A 25,911-nucleotide genomic window follows, 5' to 3' on the forward strand; every position below is an offset into this window, starting at 1 on the left:
GAGGCCTTTGTCCAGCAGTGGACGTCATTTGGCTGAAACGAACGAACGATACCAACCTATAAGAATGTTTATTTCAGTTATATTCTACCGAGCAAACGTGCAGTTCTGACGTTTCCGTGGGGGTGTTCCCAATCTCCATGGCCATGGGTGCCGTGTTCGCGCTCACGTACTTGGCAATAGGCGTATTCATCAACAAGATCGGGAAGAAGACTTTGTACTGTAAGTCGAATCTTCTTCATTGTTCATGGTATCAATTCTTCTTCATCAAAAGTTGATGTGCAAAAAGTGGCCCGGGCCTTTTTTGTTCTTCTCACCAGGTATGTCTGTATACCTGCAGCACATGTAGGTATCAGCATGAACAGTTCAACTAAAAATATCATGAGTGAGTACCCAAAAAACATTTAAGCGATCATCACTTACCATCAGGTGAGAACAGGCCAAGAGCTTCCTCGTTGTGTATAAAAAATAAAAATAAAGTTATTTCTTGGACACTTTTCTTTCTCAGAAATTCATAGGAAATACATCATCATATTACTACCAACTAATATTACCTTCTGTAACGATGGCTCCAATAAACAATCAGGCTTTTAAAAGGCAGTTTTAAAACCCCCTGTCTTGGGGCAGTAGTTTGGGCCAGTGCTCTCAGTGCTGAGAAGAAGCACAGCATCTAAAGCTAAGCATCCTCCACATCCTTGCTGTCCTTGCAGGTGGAATAATGGTGGTCTGCGGCATCATGACGGTGGCGGCCGCGTTCGTGCCTCAAGGAGGTGCTGCCACTGCGTTGCTCATCATCGCTCTGTGTTCCGGCTGCTCTGCCTCCATCCTGGCTGCTATAGCGGTCGACGTCTTCCCTACCAGCATGAGGTACAGTTTCCCAGCAGCATGAGGTACAGTTTCCCACCAGCATGAGGTACAATTTTCTACCAGCATAAGGTTCAGCTTCCTTATTAGCAAGAGATACAGCTTCCCTACCAGCAAGAGGTAACAGTCTCCCTCTAGCATGAGGTGCACCGCTCTCGTGCCTCAAGGTGGTGCTGCCACTGCGTTGCTCATCATCGCTCTCTGCTCCGGCTGTTCTGCCTCCATCCTGGCTGCTATTGCTGTCGACGTCTTCCCTACCAGCATGAGGTACAGTTTCCCACCAGCAAGAGGTACAGTCTCCCACCAGCATGAGGTGCACCGCGCTCGTGCCTCAGAGAGGCGTCGCCATTGCGCTACTCATCATCGCACTTTGCTCCGGCTGCTCTGCCTCCATCCTGGCTGCTATAGCGGTCGACGTCTTCCCTACCAGCATGAGGTACAGTTTCCCAGCAGCATGAGGTACAGTTTCCCACCAGCATGAGGTACAATTTTCTACCAGCATAAGGTTCAGCTTCCTTATTAGCAAGAGATACAGCTTCCCTACCAGCAAGAGGTAACAGTCTCCCTCTAGCATGAGGTGCACCGCTCTCGTGCCTCAAGGTGGTGCTGCCACCGCGCTGCTCATCATCACGCTCTGCTCCGGCTATTCTGACTCCATCCTGACTGCTATCGCGGTCGACGTCTTTCCACCAACATGAGGTACAGTTTCCCGCCAGCATGAGGTACAGTTTCCCACTAGCATGAGGTACAGTTCCCCACAAGCACCAGGTTCAGTTTCCTACCAGCACGAGGTACAATTTCCAACCAGCACGAGGTACAGTTTTTCACCAGCATGAGGTACAGTTTCCCTATTAGCATGAGGTAGAGTTTACAGTCTCTCTCTAACATAAGGTGTTCTGCATTTCTTGCCTCAAGGAGGCGCCGCTACTGCGCTGCATATTATCGCACTCTGCTCCGGCTGTTCTGCCTCCATCCTGGCTGCTATTGCTGTCGACGTCTTCCCTACCAGCATGAGGTAGGTAAACAATATTGGGGTTTATTCACGAGTAGATTTTTTGATATGGTGAACATTTGACCAGGTAGGTAGGACCTGTTTCTTTTGATTAATTTTGTGGCGGGTCCAACGACAGTTCAACTTTCCCTCGGAATAGACTTGACCTACACTGGTTGGGTTTTCCGTTGCCGTAAATCCTGACGAGACTTGAAACTTCCTTTAGTAATGAGGGGAAACAGAACTAAACTGTATGTTTTCCTAATAAGGAAAATTACAAGACACAAACTACTCTTGTCACATCACAGGCGTGTGCTACTGGTCACCTAAAATAACGCAGCGCATCTTTCTCTCGTTCGCTTGGATGGAATGTATATGACTTGTAGGCAGTAGACCGTAACAAAGTGAGCGATTTTTCAATACCTCGTAGTAGGCAGTAGATCACTATAAATCTTTATGTCTATTTTCTTTCAGAGCCATGGCGATGTGCGTGATGTACATGGTGGGCAGAACGGGCGCTGCTTTCGGCTCCTACATCCTGGGGGCGACGCTCACCACACACTGTCTCGCTGCCTTCAGCGTCTTCGGTGCTTTCTCAGCTGGTGGGTAGATTAGGCTGTTATACGTCGCTCTAGACAGAAGCTTGAGCATGAACCTACCATTCGAAAATAGTTTCGAGTCTGTAATTGATCTTTAAACTGAAATAATTTAACTCTAAAATACTTTACTCCTTTATAACGTGGGACCCGGTAGCGGTCGCATAAGACCGTACCGTATGTTTTTAGATAGATGAAGTTCGTATGAAACTCAAATTTTAATGATCATTCTTTGACTGTAATGAATCTTTCTGAGGTTCAACCAAGTTATAAAAGACTATCATACATTTGTCCTTTAAACACTTACCCTCTTACTAATAAAACTTACACGCTAGTTGAACAGTGTTTTAAAGTGACATTTAGTATGGAAATGACATTTTAAAACAGTGTTCAACAACTGTGTAACTTTTTATTAGTAAGAGGGATAGGTACGAGTATTCGCAGTATAGCTGTGTCGTTTCAGTTTTCGATTTCATGTTTACACTGTAGGTACTCTTAATGGTATAAAATATTCTGTCGTTTAAAATATTTTATTGTATTTGTTTCAGGTTCCACTCTACTTATGGTGTTTTGGCCGAAACTAGAGGAGGTTCGAGATAAAATGGAACAGAGAGGCTTATCGTACTGAACAAACCAAATACTTGAACATTAATAGGTTGTCTTTTTAACGTTCTGAGATAAAGAACCAAACAACACAGGGTGTTGTGCATTTAGATTTTTTGAATCTTAGGAATATCTTGTCACAATGTAACTAAGCAAAGGTTTTCAATTTTTATAATGTGTATGTGGTTCAGCCACACCAAACTTATGAAAAAAATGCATGAAAGCGTGTCTTTGTGTCTCTAAGTTTTGAAGTGTTAGTTTTTACAACCCGATCGAACTAACTGCGCACCTTTTTTTTTTTTTTTTTTTATGTGATAGGAGGCAAACGAGCAAACGGATCACCTGATGGTAAGTGATTACCGTCGCCCATAGACACCCGCAGACCCAGGGGCGTTACAGGTGCGTTGCCGGCCTTTAAGGTAAAGATACGCTCTCCTCTTGAAAGCTTGCAGGTCGTATCCGTCCGGAAACACCGCAGACGACAGTCCATTCCACAGTTTGGTTGTACGGGGCAGAAAGTTTCTAGAGAAACGTACTGTTGTGGACTGCCAACCATCTAAGGCTGAGGCCTTAGTGGGAGAGAGGCGACTCTTTCGCGGGCAGCGGGGCGGCGGCGGTAGCGGCGCGGGAGCGGCAGGATCTTATGCGTAAAATCAAATAGACCGGTTCTCGAAAACAGCGGCGCGGCAGTGGCGCGGGAGCGGGCAACGAGCGGGCAGCGGCGCGGGAGCGGGCAACGATAAATCGAGCGTTAGGAATAAATTTGAATCGAAATAAAATTGTCGCCGTTGTTCAGACATTTTGTTCGCGAATAAAAACATTAATATATCGACAACACAACCCCGAACACAACACTTCGCCGCTAAAGTGCCGCGCGAGCTGCCCGCTTGTTTGGAGAACGGGTCTGCGTTGCCCGCCCCGCTCCCGCGCCGCCACCGCTCCCGCGCCGCTGCCCGCTAAATTCGAGGCTGAGGCCTTACGGCCGGTTCACACATGTCTCCGTTTTACAGTATGTCACAGTATTCTGTATACAGTGTCATGTGTGAAGTCGCTAAAAAAACTACATACGCCATCGACGGAAAAAAACGTACACTATACAACAGAACAGTAAAACGGAGACATGTCTGCACCGGCCGTTACCCGCACACACACGGGGCATTCGTCCCCTCCGTACCAGCCGGGCTAGGATGAGCGCCGTGATATACTTTATCGACGTCGAAATGTATGGACAAAATCGATAAAATGGCGTGATAACTGCATATCGCGGCGCGCATTCTCGGCCTATAGAGCGTCGATGTGACGTCACAGCAGCCAGGTGCGCAGATCTCGCGGGTTGTAGTATATACCTAAGGAATAATTATTTTTCAGGATATCATCAGCAAGTTGTTCAAATTTTTAGGCCTTAAGGTTTTGGCTTCTAGTTTTACTGTCTCTAAAAAAATCTGGCGCCAATTTTTTTACTTTTATAATGTGATAAAAAACAAATGTTTGAACTCAAATATAAGTATGTAATCTATAAGTATTTGTAATAAATATCAGTTAAAGTTTACAATAAATAAACTCTATTTATGTGAGTACTATTCTCGTTTATTTAGTTTTTTATGATACCAAGACCGATTGTATCCGAGACTGATCGATTTATTAGTATGATTAATGTTATTTATTATTATATTGTTACCGATGAATTTAATGAGATCCATTTATGTACTTTTTATAAGTATTCTTTGGAATGTATCGTGGATCTGTCTTATTTTTTTTTTTTTTTTTTTTTTTTTTTATCCACAACGAGGAAGCTCTTGACCTGTATCTCACCTGATGGTAAGTTATAAGTTATTGTGAAAATAAACGGGTAGTTTATATTAATTAAGTTGTTTTATTTTTTATTTAAGAGCCATTTTACATTTTCGTGCGAATTTCTAAGATTTTGGAAGCATGAATTACTATCTTAAGCAACACCCAGAGATTATTGAATAACTGCGAAAGATAGGTCAATCCTTGGTGTTGACCATTAATGAAACGGATTTACTAAAACTCTTTTGCTTAATTCACAGTGCCCCATCTCCCACAACCATTTTACGGAAAAATTGCCGCAGACTCATTTTCAAAGTCCTGTATCTATTATTTATGCTCATATAATAAGCTTAAAAATATATAGTAATCATCGGACATTATTCTTGTAGTCCATTAATGAAATAGATTCTTGAATTTCATTACCATTATTGAGTAAAATCTAAAAATAATTTGCCAAATTTGAAGATTAACGTCACATTTTGATCGTGGTTTTTGGTTTAAAAACACAGCAATAACTGCAACAAAAGTATCCCAAAATAAAGAATATTCATTGTAGAATTGATTTCTACAGTTATTGTTTAAATATTAGTAACCACTTTGTCAAAATATTGATGTGAATATCAGTATAAATTACAATGCGCAAGCCAACATTGATTAGTATGGCGCGAGCGCCCGTCAAGGCAGGACCTGTGTCATTTTTCCCGCCGTGACGTTTACGTGCGTTCGTGTCGTAAAGCGGTGATTTGTACGGCGACCAAATACATTTGATACTATGCCGAGAGGCTGTTTCGAGTCGGCCGGCCGAGCAGAAATTGAAATGTTGAATTTTAATTTCTTTGACGGATCTGGGTGTAACTATGTATAAGTAGGTACCATGTATTTAATTTAATAAATAAATTATAAAAAAAGTATATCCATTATGCTACCACCCTTAACACAAGTATATTGGTTGCCTACTTTTGGACTAGATGGCGCTTTGAAATTGTTCAAAGATTTGTTTATTTATTTATCCGCTTTGAGTTTTGTTTCGTGAAGAAGAAAAAGAAGCGTTTTGTTTCGAGAGGGAAGCTTTGTTGTTAAATCTATACTAATAAAAGAGGAAAGATTTAATTGTTTGTTTGTTTGTTTGGAGGCAATAGGCTCCGAAAAATAATTCTTTCTATGTAGGCTATAAAATATTTTCAAAAACTTTAGTACAAAATCTTTGATAACTTATAAATATACATATATCCTATTGATAGATGACGTGCTTCGTATTTTATTAAAATAATTACCTGACTATGTTAAAAAGGTGTGGAATGTTATTTTGGAGATAACTTGGTTCCATAGAAATATAGAGAGATGCTAAGTAATGCGCTGAGTTCGAAACTCAGTGTCGTATTAGAAATTGACACACACAAAGAAATCAAATTATGTGATCATTATCCACTGCGGTATCAGTATTCAACGTTCGAATAATCTTTAGTACTATGCAAGCAATATAAACTGTTTACATAATGACGTCGGTACTGTCATCATTGCTTTCACAAGCAATATGTTCCAATTTGTCCGTTGTCACATTTCCTTTTAGTTTCTGTGATCTGTGCTTGTTTCTAAGTTGATATCAATGAAATATTCCTTAGTACTTTTGATTTTTTTTTTTTATTTGTTTTTTATTGTCACGTGTTTGAAAAATCAAGGTCAGATTACAATAAAATAACAAGTGAAAACGTAACATTGCATTGCAACTCGCAATTTCGCAATATTGATGAGGAGATTCCATTGGAAAGTCTGTATTTATTCCTAGGATTCCCCCAACACCATCAAATTCAAGAGAATTCAAGAGAGTGCAGTTTCCCATCTCATGCTTAGGGACCACGGTTTAAAATAGTGTGGTTGCATAGAGCCTGCAACGGGCAACCTCGTGCGCAGCTGCTCATACTAATTTTCGATAAAAAGCAAGTGTTGGCGCCCTCACGAGTTTTAGCGGAGTTCCATATGGTAGCGGGAGTAGACTTAATGGAAATCTATGCTTCTCCGACGACCAGTTAGTATGTGGAATACTCCAGAGTATGCGCACACAATAACCTGGTGATTTTAGCACCTGAAGGAAAAACAAAAAAACATTGTTTACAAAGAAATCTGCGGCAGGTGTAGCGTTTTAATTTTGTTTTAGAAAGATCTCATAATTTTGTAAGTATTTAAACGTAATAATTTGTAGATTTTATATAAAAAAAACATAATCATTTATTTTAGCAAAATTAATTTTCTTAGAATATTTTAATTCTATTAGAACCATTTTCCACTTCATCGCAGAAGAAGCGGGCGAAAAGCTAGTATGAAATATGTAGTATTGCCCCCGGCTTCACCCGCTTTAAATTTAGTTTGTCACAGATCGTCATAAATTATAGCCTATACATTGTTATTCTGGTCGATGCCAGGGATGGATGAGCGTCGCTGTCGCTGGCGACAGGGTCTTCTGGTTCAGGGTTCATGGCGTAGGTCTCAGGCAAAATGAAATCGACTCGTAGAAATTAATAAACTCAGTGTATTCACGAAAATAATTACACACAGCACTAGAGTCGTATCGGAACTGAGTGAACCAAAGGTCCTGCGATAGGAACTGCCGACCCGAGTGATAGTTGAACACAGACTGCCTAGTACTGCTGTACTGTACTGTAAAGTTTCATCAAAATCTGTTCAGTAGTTTTTGCGTGAAAGTGTTACAAACATCCAGACATCCACACAAACTTTCGTATTTATAATATTAGTAAGACTAGTAAGAAGTAAGATAGTAAGATGAATTATTTTAGTGATTTGTTTACTTATAATAATATTTATTTATTTATTTCTTAGCTCTGTCTGATAATGGATCTGGAGGAGATGCAATGGCCACCTCCGTAACAAAACAATAGAACCCTATGGAGTTTGGGCTTGTGTGATTCGCCTTGACGAATATTTCGTATCCAGGGCCCGATGATGGAGCTGTAAGGGGGCAGATTTTTTTTTCACTATGTGACTGTCTTTATTTTGTACTTAATATATATTTTACATATTATAGGTACCTATTCGTGTTTCATTATGAATCGAAATATAAAAGACTTATTAAACTCTATTAAAAATTTAAATTAATTTATCAAGTTTGAATACCTCATTCTACCTTAAAATTAATAACTTAAATCAAGTCTTAATACGGTCACGGCTCAAGATTTTTTTGTCCATTTCAGCGTTCTTTTTACTCTTTTGACGTTGCGTTGACAGCTTTTACCTAAATTCGCGCGGAATATTTTTGTGAAATGGCTCTTAAGTTGTAATACTTAATCTCAACTAGAGTTTATTGCATATTTATTGCACAGTAAAGTACTTAACCCTTAAACTGGCATAAGAAATAAATATTTTTTAATAATTGGATCTCAACAGTATCTTTTCAGCATAAAGTTCAAATTGATGTGGGTAGCACGATATGATCGCAACTTGCATGGAATAGAAGTAAACAACACACCTGTGGGTCTAGACAAAGTGCAAATTATAATCGCAAACCAGTCGAAAAGTGGTCGAACAGCCCCTTTTTTGTATGGAGTTTTGACGGATTCGATTTTCGATTCGATCAAAAAGTGCGTTTTGTCTAGGGGGGCAGTGCAAATTATAATCGCAAACCAGTCGAAAAGTGGTCGAACAGCCCCTTTTTTGTATGGAGTTTTGACGGATTCGATTTTCGATTCGATCAAAAAGTGCGTTTTGTCTAGGGGGGCTGTACAAAACATTAAAAATATAAGTAGCGCCATCTATTAAGTACAAATAAAAGTCTTCGTTTGAAAACAAAATGATAATACGAACACCCTGCCCTCTACATGTAGAGCTCGTAGTCACAAACTCTACCCTCTGCTGTTACTAGCGCTTAGCGAGAAACATTGTGCTTCCAAAGTAAAGTGTAGATGACGTTATGTGTCCTAAAGTTAGTATTGATGATTAAATAAAAAAAAATATTTCATTTATAAAAAAAAAGATGTCCTGTGTTCTGCATTGAAAATTTCACTACATAACAGTCAATTAAATTGCAAGCTTGATTAAGAAAATCCAAAAAATGTGTATTAAAAAAATCGTATTTTATCACATTTTGGTTGGAAGGAACTGTGTAACTATGTACTTTGTATTTACTTTTTGATGGATACTGGATGCATCTCTTACATTATTTATTAAACTGTTACACTATGCAGTTAAGTTGGTAGGTACTTAAAGTACCTACCCATATTGTTCTGTTATGTTCTAACGTATAAAAAAAATATATTTTGCTTTTATGGCTAACGCATTTAGCACCTCTTTTTTGGAACCACGTTAATGATACAAGGTGTCTGATTTATCTAGTTCTTTCATATAATTATCGCACACTAACCCGTTGACCGATCTTTAAAAATTGTCAAAAAAGTCTCATCAGATCTATCCACCGAAGGGTTAAAAGTGACAAATGAGCTCGTCATTATTTAGCGATCAAGATAATGCCAATCCGATCCAGGTGACGATGGAGGCGGTTATTGACACTTTTTTTGGGCTTGTTAAGGTTGAAACAAAAGAGGTGTTGACTTTGACGCGCCGCGCCGGTAACCTGTTTGTAACCCTGTTGCATTTAAGGGTTAAGCATCGATTCGGTTCGGACAGCCTCAATTTGAAAACCGCTGCGGTCGCGGGTTTGAGTCGCGCGAGACGCTATGTGATGATCACGGAGCACTTATGTATGGAGTTATGATTTTTTTTTGTGTTTTAAGTATGTGTAAATATCCGTTACATAATATAAAAGCGAAATGTCCTGACTGACTCACTTATCAACGAAATCTCTGAAACTATAACACCTAGAAACTTGAAATTGGCAGGTAGGTTCCTTATAGGATGTCCACATTCGGATTTTACAAAACTCCACCCGGGAGTAAAACGGGAATTGGAAGTTTGTATAAAAGATAAATTTCATGCGGGCGAAGCCGCGGGCAAAAGTTAGTTTTATAGACATAACAAGCCACAGTGTTTAGCCAATTTAGCGAGTAAGGAAGGATATTGCCACTCGAAATCATTACCTGTTGCAAAGAATCTAAGACAATTTTATAAAATTTTATAAAACAATTGAATGTAAGTACCTATCCCAATGAAGACAGTATTTCTGTGAGTCAAGTACAGTCACAGGCAAAAAGTTGTACATACTTACACGAAAAAAGTTGGTCAGTCATCAAACCCGAGTCATCTCTTAAAAATGCTGTGATAAACATTTATGGGGAAATAATAGCGGCTAGATCACCGCCAAAAAAGCGCCTCATGGTAAAAAACAGCAGGTACGGGTATTAGAGGACTGTATTAAGTTTCGGAGCTTTAGGAAAGCTTCCCTACATTTTTGGATAATAGAGCTGCCTCAGGGATATTTCGTAGTGTAATAGTGCGATAATAATCTAAGCTAAAAAGCTGTGAAAATAAGTTAGATGACCTGTAAGTAGTCGTGTATTTTATAGTAATATCGTATAATTTTTTTTTTCAAAGATGTACGTACTTACTTTGGTCACAGTTTATAGTTGTAACTTTGCACAAATAGCCGAAAGGTGTCAGTGCTGGACTGCACATTTTTTATCTATAGGTATCTAGTTTAAACACCATCACCGTTAATAAGACTGATGCCGTGATGAAGCCACTCCTAACAAAAGCATATTTACTAGCTTTGCTAGAAGATCTAGGAAGGACTATTAAAAATGTAGAGCTGTTTTAGTCGGTCAGTTTCCCATGCTATTAACTAAATAAATATAATAATAAATAAATCTTTATTGGCAACAAAAACACTTACATGCACAAACATTGTAGCGTTAGCAACTGCATTAGTCAAGGACTGTGTCGCAATGAGGGTTTTCGCGATTGAAAAATCCGCCTGATGGCGGGACGTGGATGTGGGGTCTGACTGCTGCGTGATTGGTGGATTTTGACATATCTGTCAATGTCATGTCAAAAATAACCAATCATGCAGCATTTGGACCTCGCGTCTACGTATTGCCATCTGGCGGATTTTTCAATCGCGAAAACCCTCATTGCTAGCGCCCACCTCATACAGGCTGACATTGCAGACTTAAAAGTATTTTTGTTTTGATGAACTTCAATAGTTGTATATGTCGATACATTTTTTTTAAAACGTCTACTTTTACAGATCTCTAGGGCCAACATATTGCGCGTCGGTTGGCTAATTAAAATAATTCCACATAACGGGGGCAATAATGGTGCACTACCGTTTACCCTTACATTATGGGGTGGATTTTAGTGTCGTTCGATTCGTATTTATTACAATCGCTCTTATAAAATTTTATCAAACCTTAATCATTATTCAGGCATATTGCATAGAATCATCATCATGTCATCAGCCTGTCGAACCGTCTCATCTCTCGGTCCATTGTCCCATGTAAGAGTGACGTCACAAATCATAAAAGTATTTGCCTAGATAAGGATTACCATTTAGCAAAGCGTACTACGAGTATTTACATGGATACACATTTTTAATGCCTAATATTATCGAGTGATACCAAAATAGTTCATTACGCACCCCATTTCGTGTTAACCCCAATGTTATCGACGGGGCAGTATGGTTGACCTTGCTCCTTGTTGACTTCTGGATGGTTCGCTTTAATTATGGTCATAAATAGTGTAATACGTGGAGATAAGGGAATAATGAAATACAAATTGAAGAAGTACTTTGAAGTAGTATTGAAGAAGGAACAAGCTTCTATCTGTTTCGGTCGCTTTCTTTTCATCTATCGTGTGTGTTTTAAGTCTTGGAAGATACTTAATTTTAGGCATTAAAAGCTGCTTAAAACTTGTAAAAATAAGCTTTAAACTCTACAATCTACACGGATCATGTTAGCCCATTTGGGGTTTTACTTGGCCGTGCTTCAATGTTAGTAAAAAAGCAAAGCAGAGTAAATATAGACTTTTACAGCAGAACACAAAGTCTCATCCCAACCTTGGGATGGTTCAGACCATATTATTATACCTGCGGGTCCAATGTGGATTGGTAGAGAAGTAAGAGGGGAAGAAGCTTACTGATGCCCTAAATCCCTAGTCTTAGACTAGGCTTATTGACTAATATCAAGTGATACCATATACTAAGATTAGTCTGAACAAACTACCTCTTTCTCGTCACTAAATATTCATCAAAAATTTAGGGTTTCGCAGCCAGCACACAGCCAGTAAGGAACCCTTGTAGCTAATTATTCCAACTGCAATTGTATCTCAGTTTCAGACAGAGAAATCGTCTCCAAATGAAAAAAACAATCGACCTTTGAAACAAAAAAGCTTCCTAGCACGTGTGCACAGGTGGGCATGACGCGTGGTAACGGCCCGGCCATATGTCACCGGTCGCGGGTTCTATGCCGGCCGGTGGCAGTTAATTGTTTCGCAATGTTTCGGGGATGCCAATTATTGGGTTAGGTGGTGGTGGTGATTAAATGTTAATAGTTAATTTTTCACTAAGTCTAAGCTCGTAGATTTTGAAATACATACTCTCAATTTTTTTTTATTGGGCTTTCAACATGAGATACAGTATTATACATAATTAAAAAATAAACAATTATGCCAAAGCCAAATTGAGGTCCATAGAATCTTAAGTCTAAGAATAAGTGCAAGCATTTGTGCTCGGTTTTGATATTGAAATTCCATCAATAACATACTTAAATCTATGCTTGATTTTACTCATTACTCAACTTTTTCATACTTAGCATGTTTCTGGCAGTTGAGATAGCCGGTTCCTCTGCTGTTGGGGATTTTGAGTGAAGCTCGCTTCCACCTTCGGCCTATTCATCACCTTTCATCTGGTGACATGTAGGCCAAGAGTTTCAATTTCTTTCGTTCAAGTTCACTACCCATTAAGAAGGCTTCTTCTGTCTTGAAACTAGAGTCTATAAGTAGGTAACACAAAAAAGTAACTCTTCTTCGGGACCATACAATTTTATGGTGAACATCAAACATTAAAAAGTCTATTCTAACCATTAGATCTCAATCTTAGGGCGAATATAGTGTAGTAAAGTTAATAAAGGGTGGCAGAAGGCACATACCTAATTGTCAAAGAGGGTAGAGGTTCTACACATCTGCCCTCCGATAGCATCACTCCGTAATGTGAAACGTATGTGTCACGGTTTGTGGGTTTGATTATCATAAAAACGGTATTGCACCATGGTGTAGTGGAATGCAATGAGTCTGAGGCTTATGGGAATAAGTCACACACTAGCTGGTATTCTGAGTCGATGCTCAGAACTCTATTTAAACTCAAGTATAGATGGTTTGAATTGTGTGATTGGTTGAATTTTAATATTTAAAGTAGTCATAGTTAGCTTCGATTTATGATTGATAGATGTCTACTTAATTTATATCATTATCATCATCATCATCATTACAGCTGCAGGAATTTATACTGTAGTATCATTTTCGTGGTGTTACTTACCTATGGTAGTTAGTTAGTTGGTAGAGCAAAAAAAGAATGAGACAATAGGCTCCATAAGAGCATTTGACGATTTGTAAGTACTAATTTAATTAGTCTACACAAATAAAGATAATTTTGATTTTCGATTTTGATTATGTACTTATTCTTGAAAAATTCCGATTTCATGACCAGATATTTGCATATTTGTAATTATAATTTCTATATCCATTGGTAGGGCTTTATTAGCAACCCAACTATCTTTGCTCTACACGAGTAAGTTACCGTAACCAGTGTGCTTACCATGAGTTTACGTTCGGTGTGCTCGCTATCGAGTGCGTCAAAAAAATCTATGAAGATTTTATTTTATGCAAGTAGCCGCTAGGGGCGCTGCACAATATGTCATACATTTAATGTAATTTTTTACGCAGTCGCTAGCGAGCAAACCTAACGTAAACTCATGGTAAGCACACAGTAGTGAAAATAGTTTCGTTTCTAGTCCCTATTGACATAATTATAAATTCCTTCAGCGCCATAACTCTTCATCACCATGAAGATCCCACACCAAGTGACCGGCTGGCAAGGTCACGGTGGGTGACCGTGGCGTATGGGAAAGAGCAAGACGACAGATGGCGCCGTTCCCACGACCTGGCCAATTACGTGCCTTACCGTTCTGCACTTAGCGGGGTGGCGATTTACACACCTGCTTTAGTTGAGGAGGCGAAAATGCTCATCATAACTAAAATGAGGTTATGAGAAACATTGTAATAGACAAATTTTTAAAGATGACTAGGTACTGATTTTAAGGAAACTTTTGTAAAATCTTTGATATGGCCTTTAGGACAGTGTTGCGGTGAGTCACATATATGAAATAGGTTATGGTTTGATACTCGGTTAGGACAATTTGTTGTTTGATTATTATGTATTGCTATGTTTTAGTTTTAACCACTCGTATCTACGTAACGTACGGCTGTAGTAACAAATCAATATTACTACTTCTTTCTTCATCTTTTTCGTTGCACAGTAGGTTCATTCGTTAGTATCAGCCAAATGACGTCCACTGCTGGACAAAGGCCTCCCTCAAATATTTCCATAACGATCGGTCCTGTAGGTAAAATCAGTGAAACAATCCTAGTCTTCTGCATCACTAAAATAGGATAATTTAAAAGTCAGAATGGTACAGAAGAATAGTCTAATAATAAACTGGCTCGCTCCAAAATTTCCTCAATAATGTTGACCCTACCAAAATCTAAAGGTGCCTATTATTTCCAAGATTGGGCCCATAAAGCTCCAACGCGCGCAATTTCCCACTTCCCACCATGACGCGTCTCAATCCACACTTGCGCGCGCGCAGCTACCGCCAATCGATTAAACAAACATCCGGAGCGCCGCCTTCGGGTCATAAATCATTGATCGGTGATTGGATTCGGGCAAAGATTATACAGGCTCGCAGTTTTTCTGCCTATTTTTGCCAAATGTATGTACGTATTTATGATTGAATTAGAATTTGAAGCTACCTTAGAAAGCCATTTTAGTATTTGAGCTGTGTTTTGTTTTGTTTTTTTTAAATAAGTACCTACTTGCTTTTTTAGGAGTGTTAAATAAAATTTATTTTATCATTTCTTAAATAAGTCAATAAAAATCCAAAAGCCCACCTGGTAGGTAACAGAAAAACCTTTTTTTTAAAGGAGAGCTGCTGTACTTTTTTCCAACCTTCTTCCAACCTGTCAATATATTTAAAAAAAAATGTATCTCAGTCCTTGATAATAAATTACCTGGTGAAAATAATAAAATCAAATTAAAGTAGGCACAAAACTTGACTGCGTTCAATTTCGCTTCTGCGATGTTACTCTATATGCGCTTGCGTCGGTTTTGCAAAGCCAATCAGACGTGGTGCTGTATCGCTGCTCAACTCGATTGTCTGCTCATCATCACCATGTATCCTGTAAGAGGATGATGGTGCACCAATGGGAATATCACTTGCAATTTTAAGAAATCAAAATTAAGTGAAGTTTTCTCACATTGGCTCAAGGTAAAGTGGATATTGACATGGACACGTAAGAAAGCGATGAAATATTTTACTAAAAAAGAATTGGTCGAAATGGTGCTTCAAAAAACTTTTTAAACAAAATTAATGACAATAAAATTTTAAATTATTTTAGGCTGAGTTGCACCATCTTATTTTGGAGTTTTCTATAAGACACATTTCATGGTGACTTTATTTCAGAAATTAATATAAGCCGCGTTGAGGTTGTTTCAATATAGGCAATTTTGTAAAGTTTTTCATTGTAGAGCCCTAAACTCTGTAAATATTTTATGGTAGGTACCTACGAAATGGACTAAAACCAACACCATCCCAAATTGTATCCGAAAACTGCTATCAGACACCATCAACATTAATAACGCCCAGTTTTTTCGATAAAACAAAGCATTTTGACGCCCACTGTTGGTTTTACAATATTACTTAATCTGCTCCAGTTAAAAAAGGTAAAAAACGGCGCCAAAATTAGGGGTATTTTTTATTATGTCTGTTTTGGTAGAAAAACTTTTATAGGCATTCGACTGCTTCCAATAATTTGTTTCTTAGAACGATGGAACAATATTGGCCTGATGAGGAAGTCGGGATTGACCACAAATATCTAATTATTTGTTTATTGGTCTAGGCTGGAGCAATGGCTTTTTTATCTTAAGTTTATTGCACTCATTTCTTGGACCTGAGGCAATTTTTAAGTATATGTATGTATTCATGAAGACATGACATTGCTAAATTACTTACAAAACAAGTCACTAATAATGATTTTCATCTGAAACTAGAGATTTTCAAATATTTTCAGCACTATTTGTCAAAATGTAGAGTCATATCTTTGATTGAGTTCCTAACTAGGTAGGATGTTTATGATAACACCTTGGACAATCATGAATGATGGCGATGAGATGGTGAAATGGTGAAGACGAAGTTTTACACTATTATTTTATTACAATCCCAGCTGGGAATTGAATCCGCGAAGGGAAGTTGTTACTACCAATAAAGAATGATAAGAAATACCCACAAAAATGTATTATTTGATGATTGTTAAATCAAACAAAGTAGGCTATAATTTGAAATCAACTATTAAGCCAAAATCATAGACAATTTCCCTTATTCCACCAAAAACGCTACCGACATATAAAAAAAATTGCGTCAGAAATACAAAAACAAACAAACTCGCTCTATAATTTATAATATTTACGCTGATCTTGTACAAATTGGGAACCGCCAAAGTTCTGCCGAAAATATCTATAATCGGGAATCGAACCCGCGCCTCGCACCCAGTAATCAGGGTTAATCGCTTGTTTGACCGACTTGTTTGCAAAGGGCTGGATAAAAACTTCTCCGGTAATTTATGGCGTCAGTATAAATAATAATTAGTCTACTAGTTATTTTTAGGTAGGTATATGACAGGAAATCTATGTAGAAGTAAGTAAGTTTCTATGTAAAAAATGCTATTGTTGCAAAGTACCTACGATGATAAGATATAGACTCAATTGCGTCTGTTGAGGTTCTATTTTCAATAAAACAACCAAAACAGAAAAGCAAATAGTTATTATGGGGAAACTCTTCAGTTTTCCATACATTAATTAGAACAGTCTATTCAGTATGATCAATTTATTTGAGAAAAGATTTTTTAGCAAATGCTCAACTAAGACACAGTTTCTATTTCAAATCCTCCAGCATTCAATTTGGTTCTCATAAAAAAACATCATTAAAAATCATCCGCAATTTGCTCTCCCCATTTTTTCTTCCACAAATATTTGTTTAAAATATGAAACGTTGTGTAATTTGCCAAAAACTGTCAGCGGTGCAAATATGAGTTATTAATACCAATATTTGTTCTAACTACCATTGCCGAAAGGGACCGATTGTTTTTTCTGCTACAAAAACAGTATCTGCATAATGAAGTGTGCTGTAATTATCATTTGTCCATTTAGTTTTTGTAAGAAACATCAAACTAAACCTTAGACTATACAAATTAAGAGTTAATAACACCGCAAACGCAATTTTGTAAACACCTTACTCTATAATATTTACGCTCAAGCCATAAGTAACCATATTGTCCTTATATAAAGATTTATTTCGCGTGTACTTCATAAAAAGTAAAGCGCGACAATGATCCTCGACCGGTATGCGACAAAGCACTTTTTTCTTAATTTTTTTTGGCTAAATGTCTTGGTGGCCAGTGCCGAGGCACTGACTGGCAAATATACCATTGTTTGAACTATTTGTCATATTATTTTGCGGTCTCCTTTTGTTTTTTTTTAGACAATGATAGCTCTGTAATTAGTTGCGGTTATGATGCGCAATTATTTTTGTTTTCTTTTTTCTAAGCCGAAAAGTTGGAAGTTATGACTTTCGGAATTTATAAAGACTTGAATCACTTCAGAAAATAACTTATCTAAAGCTAAATTAGGAAAATGATTTAGTGGTTTGTTAAAAAGAACTTTGCAATTTTATTTAAAGTTCTCACTTTAGTTCGTCTAGTAACATTAGTATTCAGTGGTCTAGCTAAGATTGCCCGTTCTTAGTTGTCCTAGGATGTCATGTCAGACGAACATGATTGGAGATTTAGGCCCAGAACAGACGGTGAAACGCAACTGCAACGAAACTGCAACTTACTGATAATTCTGATGAATGAAACTGAAACTGAAAGTTTTAAACTGGTCGCATCATGTATGGTCTCTCAAAGGACGCTATGGCAGAAACTTAGATGCAACTCAAAAGTAACTAGCAGTTGCAGTTTCGTTGCAGTTGCGTTTCACCATCTGTTCTGGGCCTTAGACATTAGGGTTGCGACCTAATTAAATGCCTAAACTCATATCATACAATAAGTTCTCATGAGTAGAGTCACTTATCAGCCTGAAGATATTATACTATCATCCCACCCAGAATCAGTTTCGAACAATTTAAACCTTTCAATTAATAAACTATAGAAAAATCCGAAAGCAAGGTCCCTGTTTGTTCGTCACAAACCACGGCCTTGTAGCAAAAAATACCATCGCGTGATCTCACATCCTTGAGAGGAAATTCAATAAATTGCCGTCTTTTATACTATTTATTATTTAATATTACAAGTGGCAAGGGCATCTTTTTATGCCGTCCGTTTTTAAAAAGGCATTTTTATTGTTACGCCCGTTTTGAAATTCTTTCGCGGGATAATGAGTACGGATATAGTGGTTTTAAGTATTGGTTAAGGCTTGGTATTTCTGCTAAAGTAGGTATTTTGCGCTGTCAAAATCTGCGCGCGCAATACTTCGCCGAAGACAGCGCGCCAAAGAGCTCTCGCGGCTACACAGTATAGAAATACGCAGTTTAGAAATACGCAGTTGGTTAGGTTAGGTTGACTTCCTTCCGTTCAAGCGTCACACTCACAGCACTTTCTAATACAAATTATATCCAAGTGATACAAATTAAAACAACTTTCAAAATTTTTGGGAATACATTTTAGAATCGAATAAATATAGAATATAACTGCCAAAGTAAACACGGTTCAAAGAGGTGTGGCGTCACCCGACCTTCCGGAAGTTCCGCGCCGGCTAAAAGAATTTCAAGATTACGTCACCCGACCTATCGGTAGATCCTCGGGAGCTTGAGCGATTGGAAAAACATTTTATGATCAGTTACTCGTAGTAGCGATATTATTTAGAGCTTGGATAATAAATTATAGTTGTTGCAATTCACAAAGCTTTGCATGTGGTTAATTACATTAATCAGTACACGCATCAATTTTGTTCAGTCTTTTTGTTTATTAATAAATAAAAATATCATACTAAAATTGCATACATATTTGTTTGTATTGGTCTGGGTGTTTTCTTTCCATAATTTATGTATAACGTATGTACGGGGCTCTGTATCGAAAATCACTATGAGCAATAAGCATCACACACGGTTACCTGGAGTGCGAAGATTCTTCCATCTTGCAGCGTAGACCTTTAGCTACAGACCTTAGACAGTATTTTTGTGAAAATTCTTACGCATGGTGGAGGAAGGGACGCTCTAGACACTCAAGTCTACAAGAAGTCACATGAACTCCAGTTTTAAATCCGTTGACATCTGCTGCATCTGCCATCTTTTTGGCTAGAAGATTCTTCTATCTTGCAGCTTAGACCTTTAGCTACAGACCTTAGACAGTATTTTTGTGAAAATTCTTACGCATGGTGGAGGAAGGGACGCTCTAGACACTCAAGTCTACAAGGAGTCACATGAACTCCAGTTTTAAATCCGTTGACATCTGCTGCATCTGCCATCTTTTTGGCTAGAAGATTCTTCTGTCTTGCAGCTTAGACCTTTAGCTGCAGACCTTAGACAGTATTTTTGTGAAAATTCTTACGCATGGTGGAGGATGGGACGCTCTAGACACTCAAGTCTACAAGGAGTCACATGAACTCCAGTTTTAAATCCGTTGACATCTGCTGCATCTGCCATCTTTTTGGCTAGAAGATTCTTCTAATAGTTCCAAAATACTGAACTGTCCTATCCATGACATTGACAGTGGGGCGCCACGGTCAATACCGGATCGCTGGTTCCGATTTTTGCCATGTTGGAAACCATATAGTTGAACGATGGTAGCGCTCCCCTGTCATTGAGTTTGGTGGGACAGTTCAGCGTGGGTCATCTATATCTTACAGCTTAGACCTTTAGCTACAGACCTTAGACAGTATTTTTTATTATTTATTTGTGTCAGTGTGCTCTTCTAAAGAGTGTAAGACGATTGTATGTAGATACTATTAAAATGTAATTTTAACTCATTGGTTTTGTCTCATATTTGAGGAATGTACTATGTATCATGAGTAGAGTCTTCGTTTAAAAGGATGCGAACGATTTAAATTTCAATAGGTAGACAAAATGGATAATTTTTAATTATCAAAAATTTAAGCTTTCTCCAGTAACACTGATATTATTATACTGTGACTCATCAAAGTCATCATTGTCAAAAATATTGACAAATCGCGAACTGTCACGGCCAAAAAACTGACACGCGTCCGTCCTCCGTAAGCGCCACCGCGCGACTGATTGAGATTGTCCAAGCCGTCATGGACGATTTTTTCCACATTTTTTAACATAGTAACTAAATAAGACGCAATATAAAAATTTCATCCGTTAAAAGCCCTCAAGATATTTCTGAACTTTAGTTTAGTAAAAGATTTAGAATCTCAAATCGCTTATTTTAAAAATAAAACCATAAATAGAAAACGAATAGAGGTAACTTTGGGAATTTATTCTATCGAGTCAACTTCATCAAATCGTGTTTCCATCCGTTAATAGCCCTAGAAAATATCCTCAACTATGCCCAATAAAAATCTTAGAATTTAATTTTACTGTTTAGTACCTCAAAAATGAAAAATGAAAACCTCATTTTTGCCATTTTCTCTGCTACCCGGCCTTAATATACCAAACAGGTACTGACAATAAATCAGGTATAGACTCTGTGACATCATACCTAAGTTAATAAGTAATTGAAATTAGTTAAAAATCAACGTGTTGATAAGAGATAACGTTTGTTGATTGTACGAGGATTTACCTGTGTGCGTCACCAAGTTGCATTCGAATAGATTCATTTAATGCAATATTGTATTTTAAATTATGTTTATTTTTTCTGTGCCATTTTCAAACAGCAAGCAGCGTTTTGTGTAACTCTCTTCGTGTATAAAGTGCGATGAAAATCACTTCATATGAAGATGACTCACAAGTCGGTTTGCCCTCTTTTAAATGTAACGAATACAAAAACCAGTAAAATTTATACGAGCTTTAAGCTAATCATAATGCATAAAGCTTCCGTGCCCAATTTCATATTTATAACAAATTGCTATCTAGACTTACCTCCAAGTTTCGATTCTAATTTGGCGCAAGTTTTCGTTTTCTATCGTTAACCTATACAAATTGTCTTGACTCCAAAACGGAAACGTAACGCGTTGACTCAAGTTTGAAGGTGGTGAGGTGTGAATGATACCCTGGAGGCATAGTTAACAAATCAACACTTTCGTTTTCATCAAACACTAATCCCAAATCAAATCAAATACTGTTTAAGTTATTAAAATAATCGATCGAATGCTTAGGATCGATTTTCAAATGTGTTTTGAATAGATTTAGATAATAATTTAAGTATTAGAAATCAAAATTCAATTATTATCACGCCATTGCTTCTGTATACTTCCTCCGATCATGTAAAACAAGTGTGAATCAAATAACCGATTAGAAGCTTGAAATTTGATGGTAAATTGTTTCAAACTGTCTGTCTACTGTTTAAACAAATTATATGCCGAATAGAGGTAAATGATTTTGTAAACAGGCACACGTTTACCTACTAAAAAATATAACTATCCTAAGCTCAAAGACAGCAGCAGCAAATGGTGGTAGCATACTAAATTAAGATCTATACCAGACACATAAAGAAAGAAACTCGTTATTTAATATTTATAATAAGTAGGTACTACAATTTGTCCCTAGTTTGTGGTTTGTTGTGGCCTAAGTTAAAAATGAATTAAACATTTACATATACCTATCTATCCTTTGCTGGATTCAGGAAAACCCAAATACCTCTAAAATTAAACTTTTAACAATTAAAATCACGATAAAAGCAAATTGCAGTCCAATTATAGTAAATCCTCGAAGTGAAGTGCTTTCATTCGAGATTGGTCTCTGTACACTTGATTTGGGTCGAGCTGCAGCTTACTACAAAGTTGAGCTTTTAAGCGCTTCGAGTTCAAAAGGCGAAATACTTGCCTTACAATGTATATGGATGGCTGGACAAAGGCGGAAGCGGTAGCGAGTCGCGGATATGAAAATAATTGTATTAAGTATCTGTATAATATTGCGGTAATAGTCCAATGGTCTCAATGTCGAATAGGTCGACTCAAAATCGAGGAACGCTGGCTCAAGCCTCGTCGTTGGTACTACCGACTATTGTGGTAAAACCACTTACAGATATTAAATGTCTTTTGTTCTGAAGATACTACAGGAGTTCTTTAAACTTTAGCCAAAAATAAGTAGCATTGAATAAGTAACCATATTTCTCACAAAGATAATAAGCAATGCATAAGTTTTAAAAATTAAATTGTATAGTCAGAAGCCATTCAAATGACTTAAAACCAAAATAATAACCGCAAATGAACTGGAAACATACCATTGAAGGCTCGATCCCGCTACCTCTTATGTCCCATCAACCAATGCGTGTAGCAACTGAAAGAGCGTCAATGGGCCAAGTGTGTCACGTCAATATCTACTGAACCAATTCATGTCACTTCACGACTTGCATCTTAAACGTTTGTATTCTTTTATCTTAAAAATCGAGCAAGTTCAAAAGAATCAAAAACAGTCCATGACCCACTTTGGGAAAGGGGTTCTTTCAGAATAAAGCTTGCTTAATATTGGTGGATTTATTTTTGAATTTTCTGATCAATTGCTTTTTATACTAGGTGGACCAACTATCTGGTGAAGGTCGCGGGAGGCGCCTGGATGCGGGCGGCACATCTGAAAAAAATGTTTGGTTACTGCTTACACAACAAAAGTGACCACCGAACACTTTGGTTATGAGGAACAAAATGTTGTGTAAATTAAACAAATAATTCTGTAGTGAGCTAGACTTAGTTTGGTTATAGTTAACACTTAGTTCGGTGGTCACTTTTGTTGTGTAAGCAGTAACCAAACATTGTTTTCAGTGGCAGGACCGGTCTTTCTGTCCAGCAGTGGACGTTATTCGGATGAAACGACTGAACGAACTATAGGTGTAGGTACCCACCACGGTGAACCCAAATTACAATTATTTTCTGCCGTAGAACCTATTCATCTAGTTTTGATGAGTAAGACGTTATTATGGCCTAGGTTTCATCAGAATCGAAAGAGCCGAACCTTTTTTTGTTATTAAATATTAAAATAGTATCAATATCTTTCATAAACAAACTCAAAGAGCTTCAATAATAATCCTAATTTCCTTGAAACCATCCTTACTTTCCGCGTTCTTCGACAGTAGAAATTGCGCTACTTCTTCACGGTGGCGTGGTCCCGTTTATGGCATTCCTCACAAATTGCACGAATCAAACCTATTACTGTGCACACGACAACGTAACGGAGGTAAAAAAACTATCCTAGCTATCAGTTTAGGTCCTACATGTTGGTTTATCTTAAACTTTGTCAATAAAAATAAGTAGATTAGAAATTGCCTAGCTCACCACATAATTATCTTGACAGAGTTTCTAGAGCTTTATCTTGACAACATCGGTCTAATTTTATTATTGTCCCAAAACTAGTTAGTAGGTAGCAAATATTGTATGTTTTGGTGTTTCTTTGCGAGATCGAATCAGAAATGAGGAAATCCGTTAACGATTGTAGGTGGAAAAAGTTATTTATTTACTTACTAAAACGTCGTCTTTCCATTTTATTAAACAGAACAAGGCAGGTATTGAACCGCAATCGCACCTGATGATAAGTGAGATGCAGATAGTAGGTAGGTAAGTATAATATCTGCCCTGTAAGTGCCTATTCACTCTCCTTGAAAAGGCCCGGATTAAAGTTTTCGGGAAAGACAGCAAATATGAATCAGATTCCAGTCCCTATTTGTTTTTTTTGCCTGAGTTATTGGAGTAATTTTTCGAAATCCAAACCTATTGATTTCTTACATGTGTGACCTAACTTACAACCAGAATAGCGCAATCACACAATCGGCACAAGAGAATCAAATATTGAAAATCTATCCTAAAACCCAAAATCAACCGAATAGTCCAATCCCATACCACACAAGATGCCCCAATAGGAAATGACAACAAAACGGAAGCTATCAGTAGCAAATAACACATAAACGTTTCTATCACTATAAACACTTGTGACAGACCGACAGACAGTTAGCGAGATTACAGGGCGGCGTTCGGAGCTGTTACATTTCACGCCAATAACTTTTTTAACAACTTGGGGGGTCAAATCTGAGGTTTTTTCAATAATCGTTTGCCTTTTTAAATGTATTTATTTATTGAGAAACTTGGGGATTGCTTTTAAAGTCCTTGAAAGCCTATCAGGAACTTAACCGGAAGATAAAGTATGACTTTTGTTCTCACTGGTCTCGATAGAGGCAGATACAGGTAAATTATTGTCGTGTACTTGCTTCAACTTTCAGGAATATTTTTTTTTATTGTTACGCTCATACAACGCTATCATAAAGTGGGTAAAAGTAATGAAACTACTACAAAGATTTTAGCATATATGTTGTAGGGAAATTTGCACTGGCTGGGTAGATCCTATTGTTGTTTGTAGGCAACAGTAACATTGTAGCAAAAGTTCAAGTCTGAAGTGCTATTGACCCTTCTGAAAGCACATCACTCATAAGTAAGTCTTATTAAATAGGACCAAGTATTGAAATAAAAACATAACTAAACTTAAAAAACAAAAGAGGTAAAACCTCGAAGCAGGTTGAATCATTAAAATGTTAAAAACAATGCTACTAATATTTATGACTAATTATGTAATTTATCAAAAGCATTTCTACGAACGCATCCATTTGTTTGATGTCTTCACAATGGTGACTATAAATATTCATGAGAAGCCGCAGGATTTGGCTTGTATTATGTTATCAAAATTATGTTAATTCACTTAGAACATAATCATTGATGATCATGATCAGTGATCGGACTGATCGGCCACACGCATCGGGTTTATGAAGACAAATTGTTGCAGATTATGTTATTTATGTATGTTGTTCAACAAATGGTGATGCCATTAATACAGATTTACAAAGTAGGGATAAGTGCAAGGCTAATTCAAATTGTTGCTTAATCAGCCGCTTATAAAACATGAAAACAAAAGAAGAATCCCCTGTGTAAGCCATTACAAATATGGTCTATATAAAAGTCTAAAGGAGCACCTAAAAATACATTGTTATCAAATAACTAAACTCTACAAAAGGATACCTTAATGGCACCTAATGTTGATATTTTTTTCTTTTATTGTAGTTGTAACAAGCCTTTATTGGTTAAATCAGATCAATGACTTAACTTTTCAGACGGTTCTGAAATCTCTCATTACCATTTCTACCTAGGCAAAATGGTAACAAATGATTCAGAATCCTATTACATATTTTCAAAATCTTACACTTACTTTAGTGAAGCAGATTAAATAAAACTTAATTCCCGTGGTAGCTTATTTGTTTACATTTTCCACTATTTCGCCTTACATATCTATTTCCATCAACAATTTTCAAGATCAACCCAATCGGAAGTCGCCCCGGAACGAAAGCTAACGGTGCAACCAACCCTTGCCTGCGGGACGGGTCTAATTTCCGAGCTTTTTTTTTAACTTTTTTTGCCGTAAACAAATCTTTTCACACTTCGATAAGCATCCCATACTCCCGTTACGTGGTTTCCACGATTTGCTATTGCGGTAAACTAAAAGCTTTGGTGTGAGCTTTTTTGGTACACGTTTGTGGTTGGTGCACTTACATTTTACCCCATATTTGTTATGGGACCCAGTTTGCCACAATTCAACAAAGTAAGTTTTACCTCGTTGAAATCTATATATTATATAAAAGAAAGTCGTGTTAGTTACACCACTTATAACTCAAGAACGGCTGAACCGATTTAGCTGAAAATTGTCAGGGAGGTAGTTTAGAGCCAGGAGAAGGACATAGGATACTTTTTAT

General features: G+C 37.5%; 1 protein-coding gene across 1 annotated transcript in view; it reads left to right on the plus strand.

The window, feature by feature from the left end:
- Window positions 1-3,336, plus strand: part of LOC135077057 (synaptic vesicle glycoprotein 2A-like) — a 30,660-nt gene extending 27,324 nt beyond the window's left edge. Inside the window, exons 8-11 of the mRNA XM_063971654.1 lie at window positions 78-219; window positions 708-864; window positions 2,327-2,454; window positions 2,997-3,336. Of these exons, the coding sequence (XP_063827724.1) occupies window positions 78-219; window positions 708-864; window positions 2,327-2,454; window positions 2,997-3,076 (507 nt within the window). The 3' untranslated portion in view covers window positions 3,077-3,336. The remainder of the gene's footprint in view (window positions 1-77; window positions 220-707; window positions 865-2,326; window positions 2,455-2,996) is intronic.
- The last annotated feature ends 22,575 nt before the right edge of the window (window positions 3,337-25,911 follow it).

This window comes from Ostrinia nubilalis, chromosome 12, assembly GCF_963855985.1.
Source record: "Ostrinia nubilalis chromosome 12, ilOstNubi1.1, whole genome shotgun sequence".
NCBI lineage: Eukaryota > Metazoa > Arthropoda > Insecta > Lepidoptera > Crambidae > Ostrinia > Ostrinia nubilalis.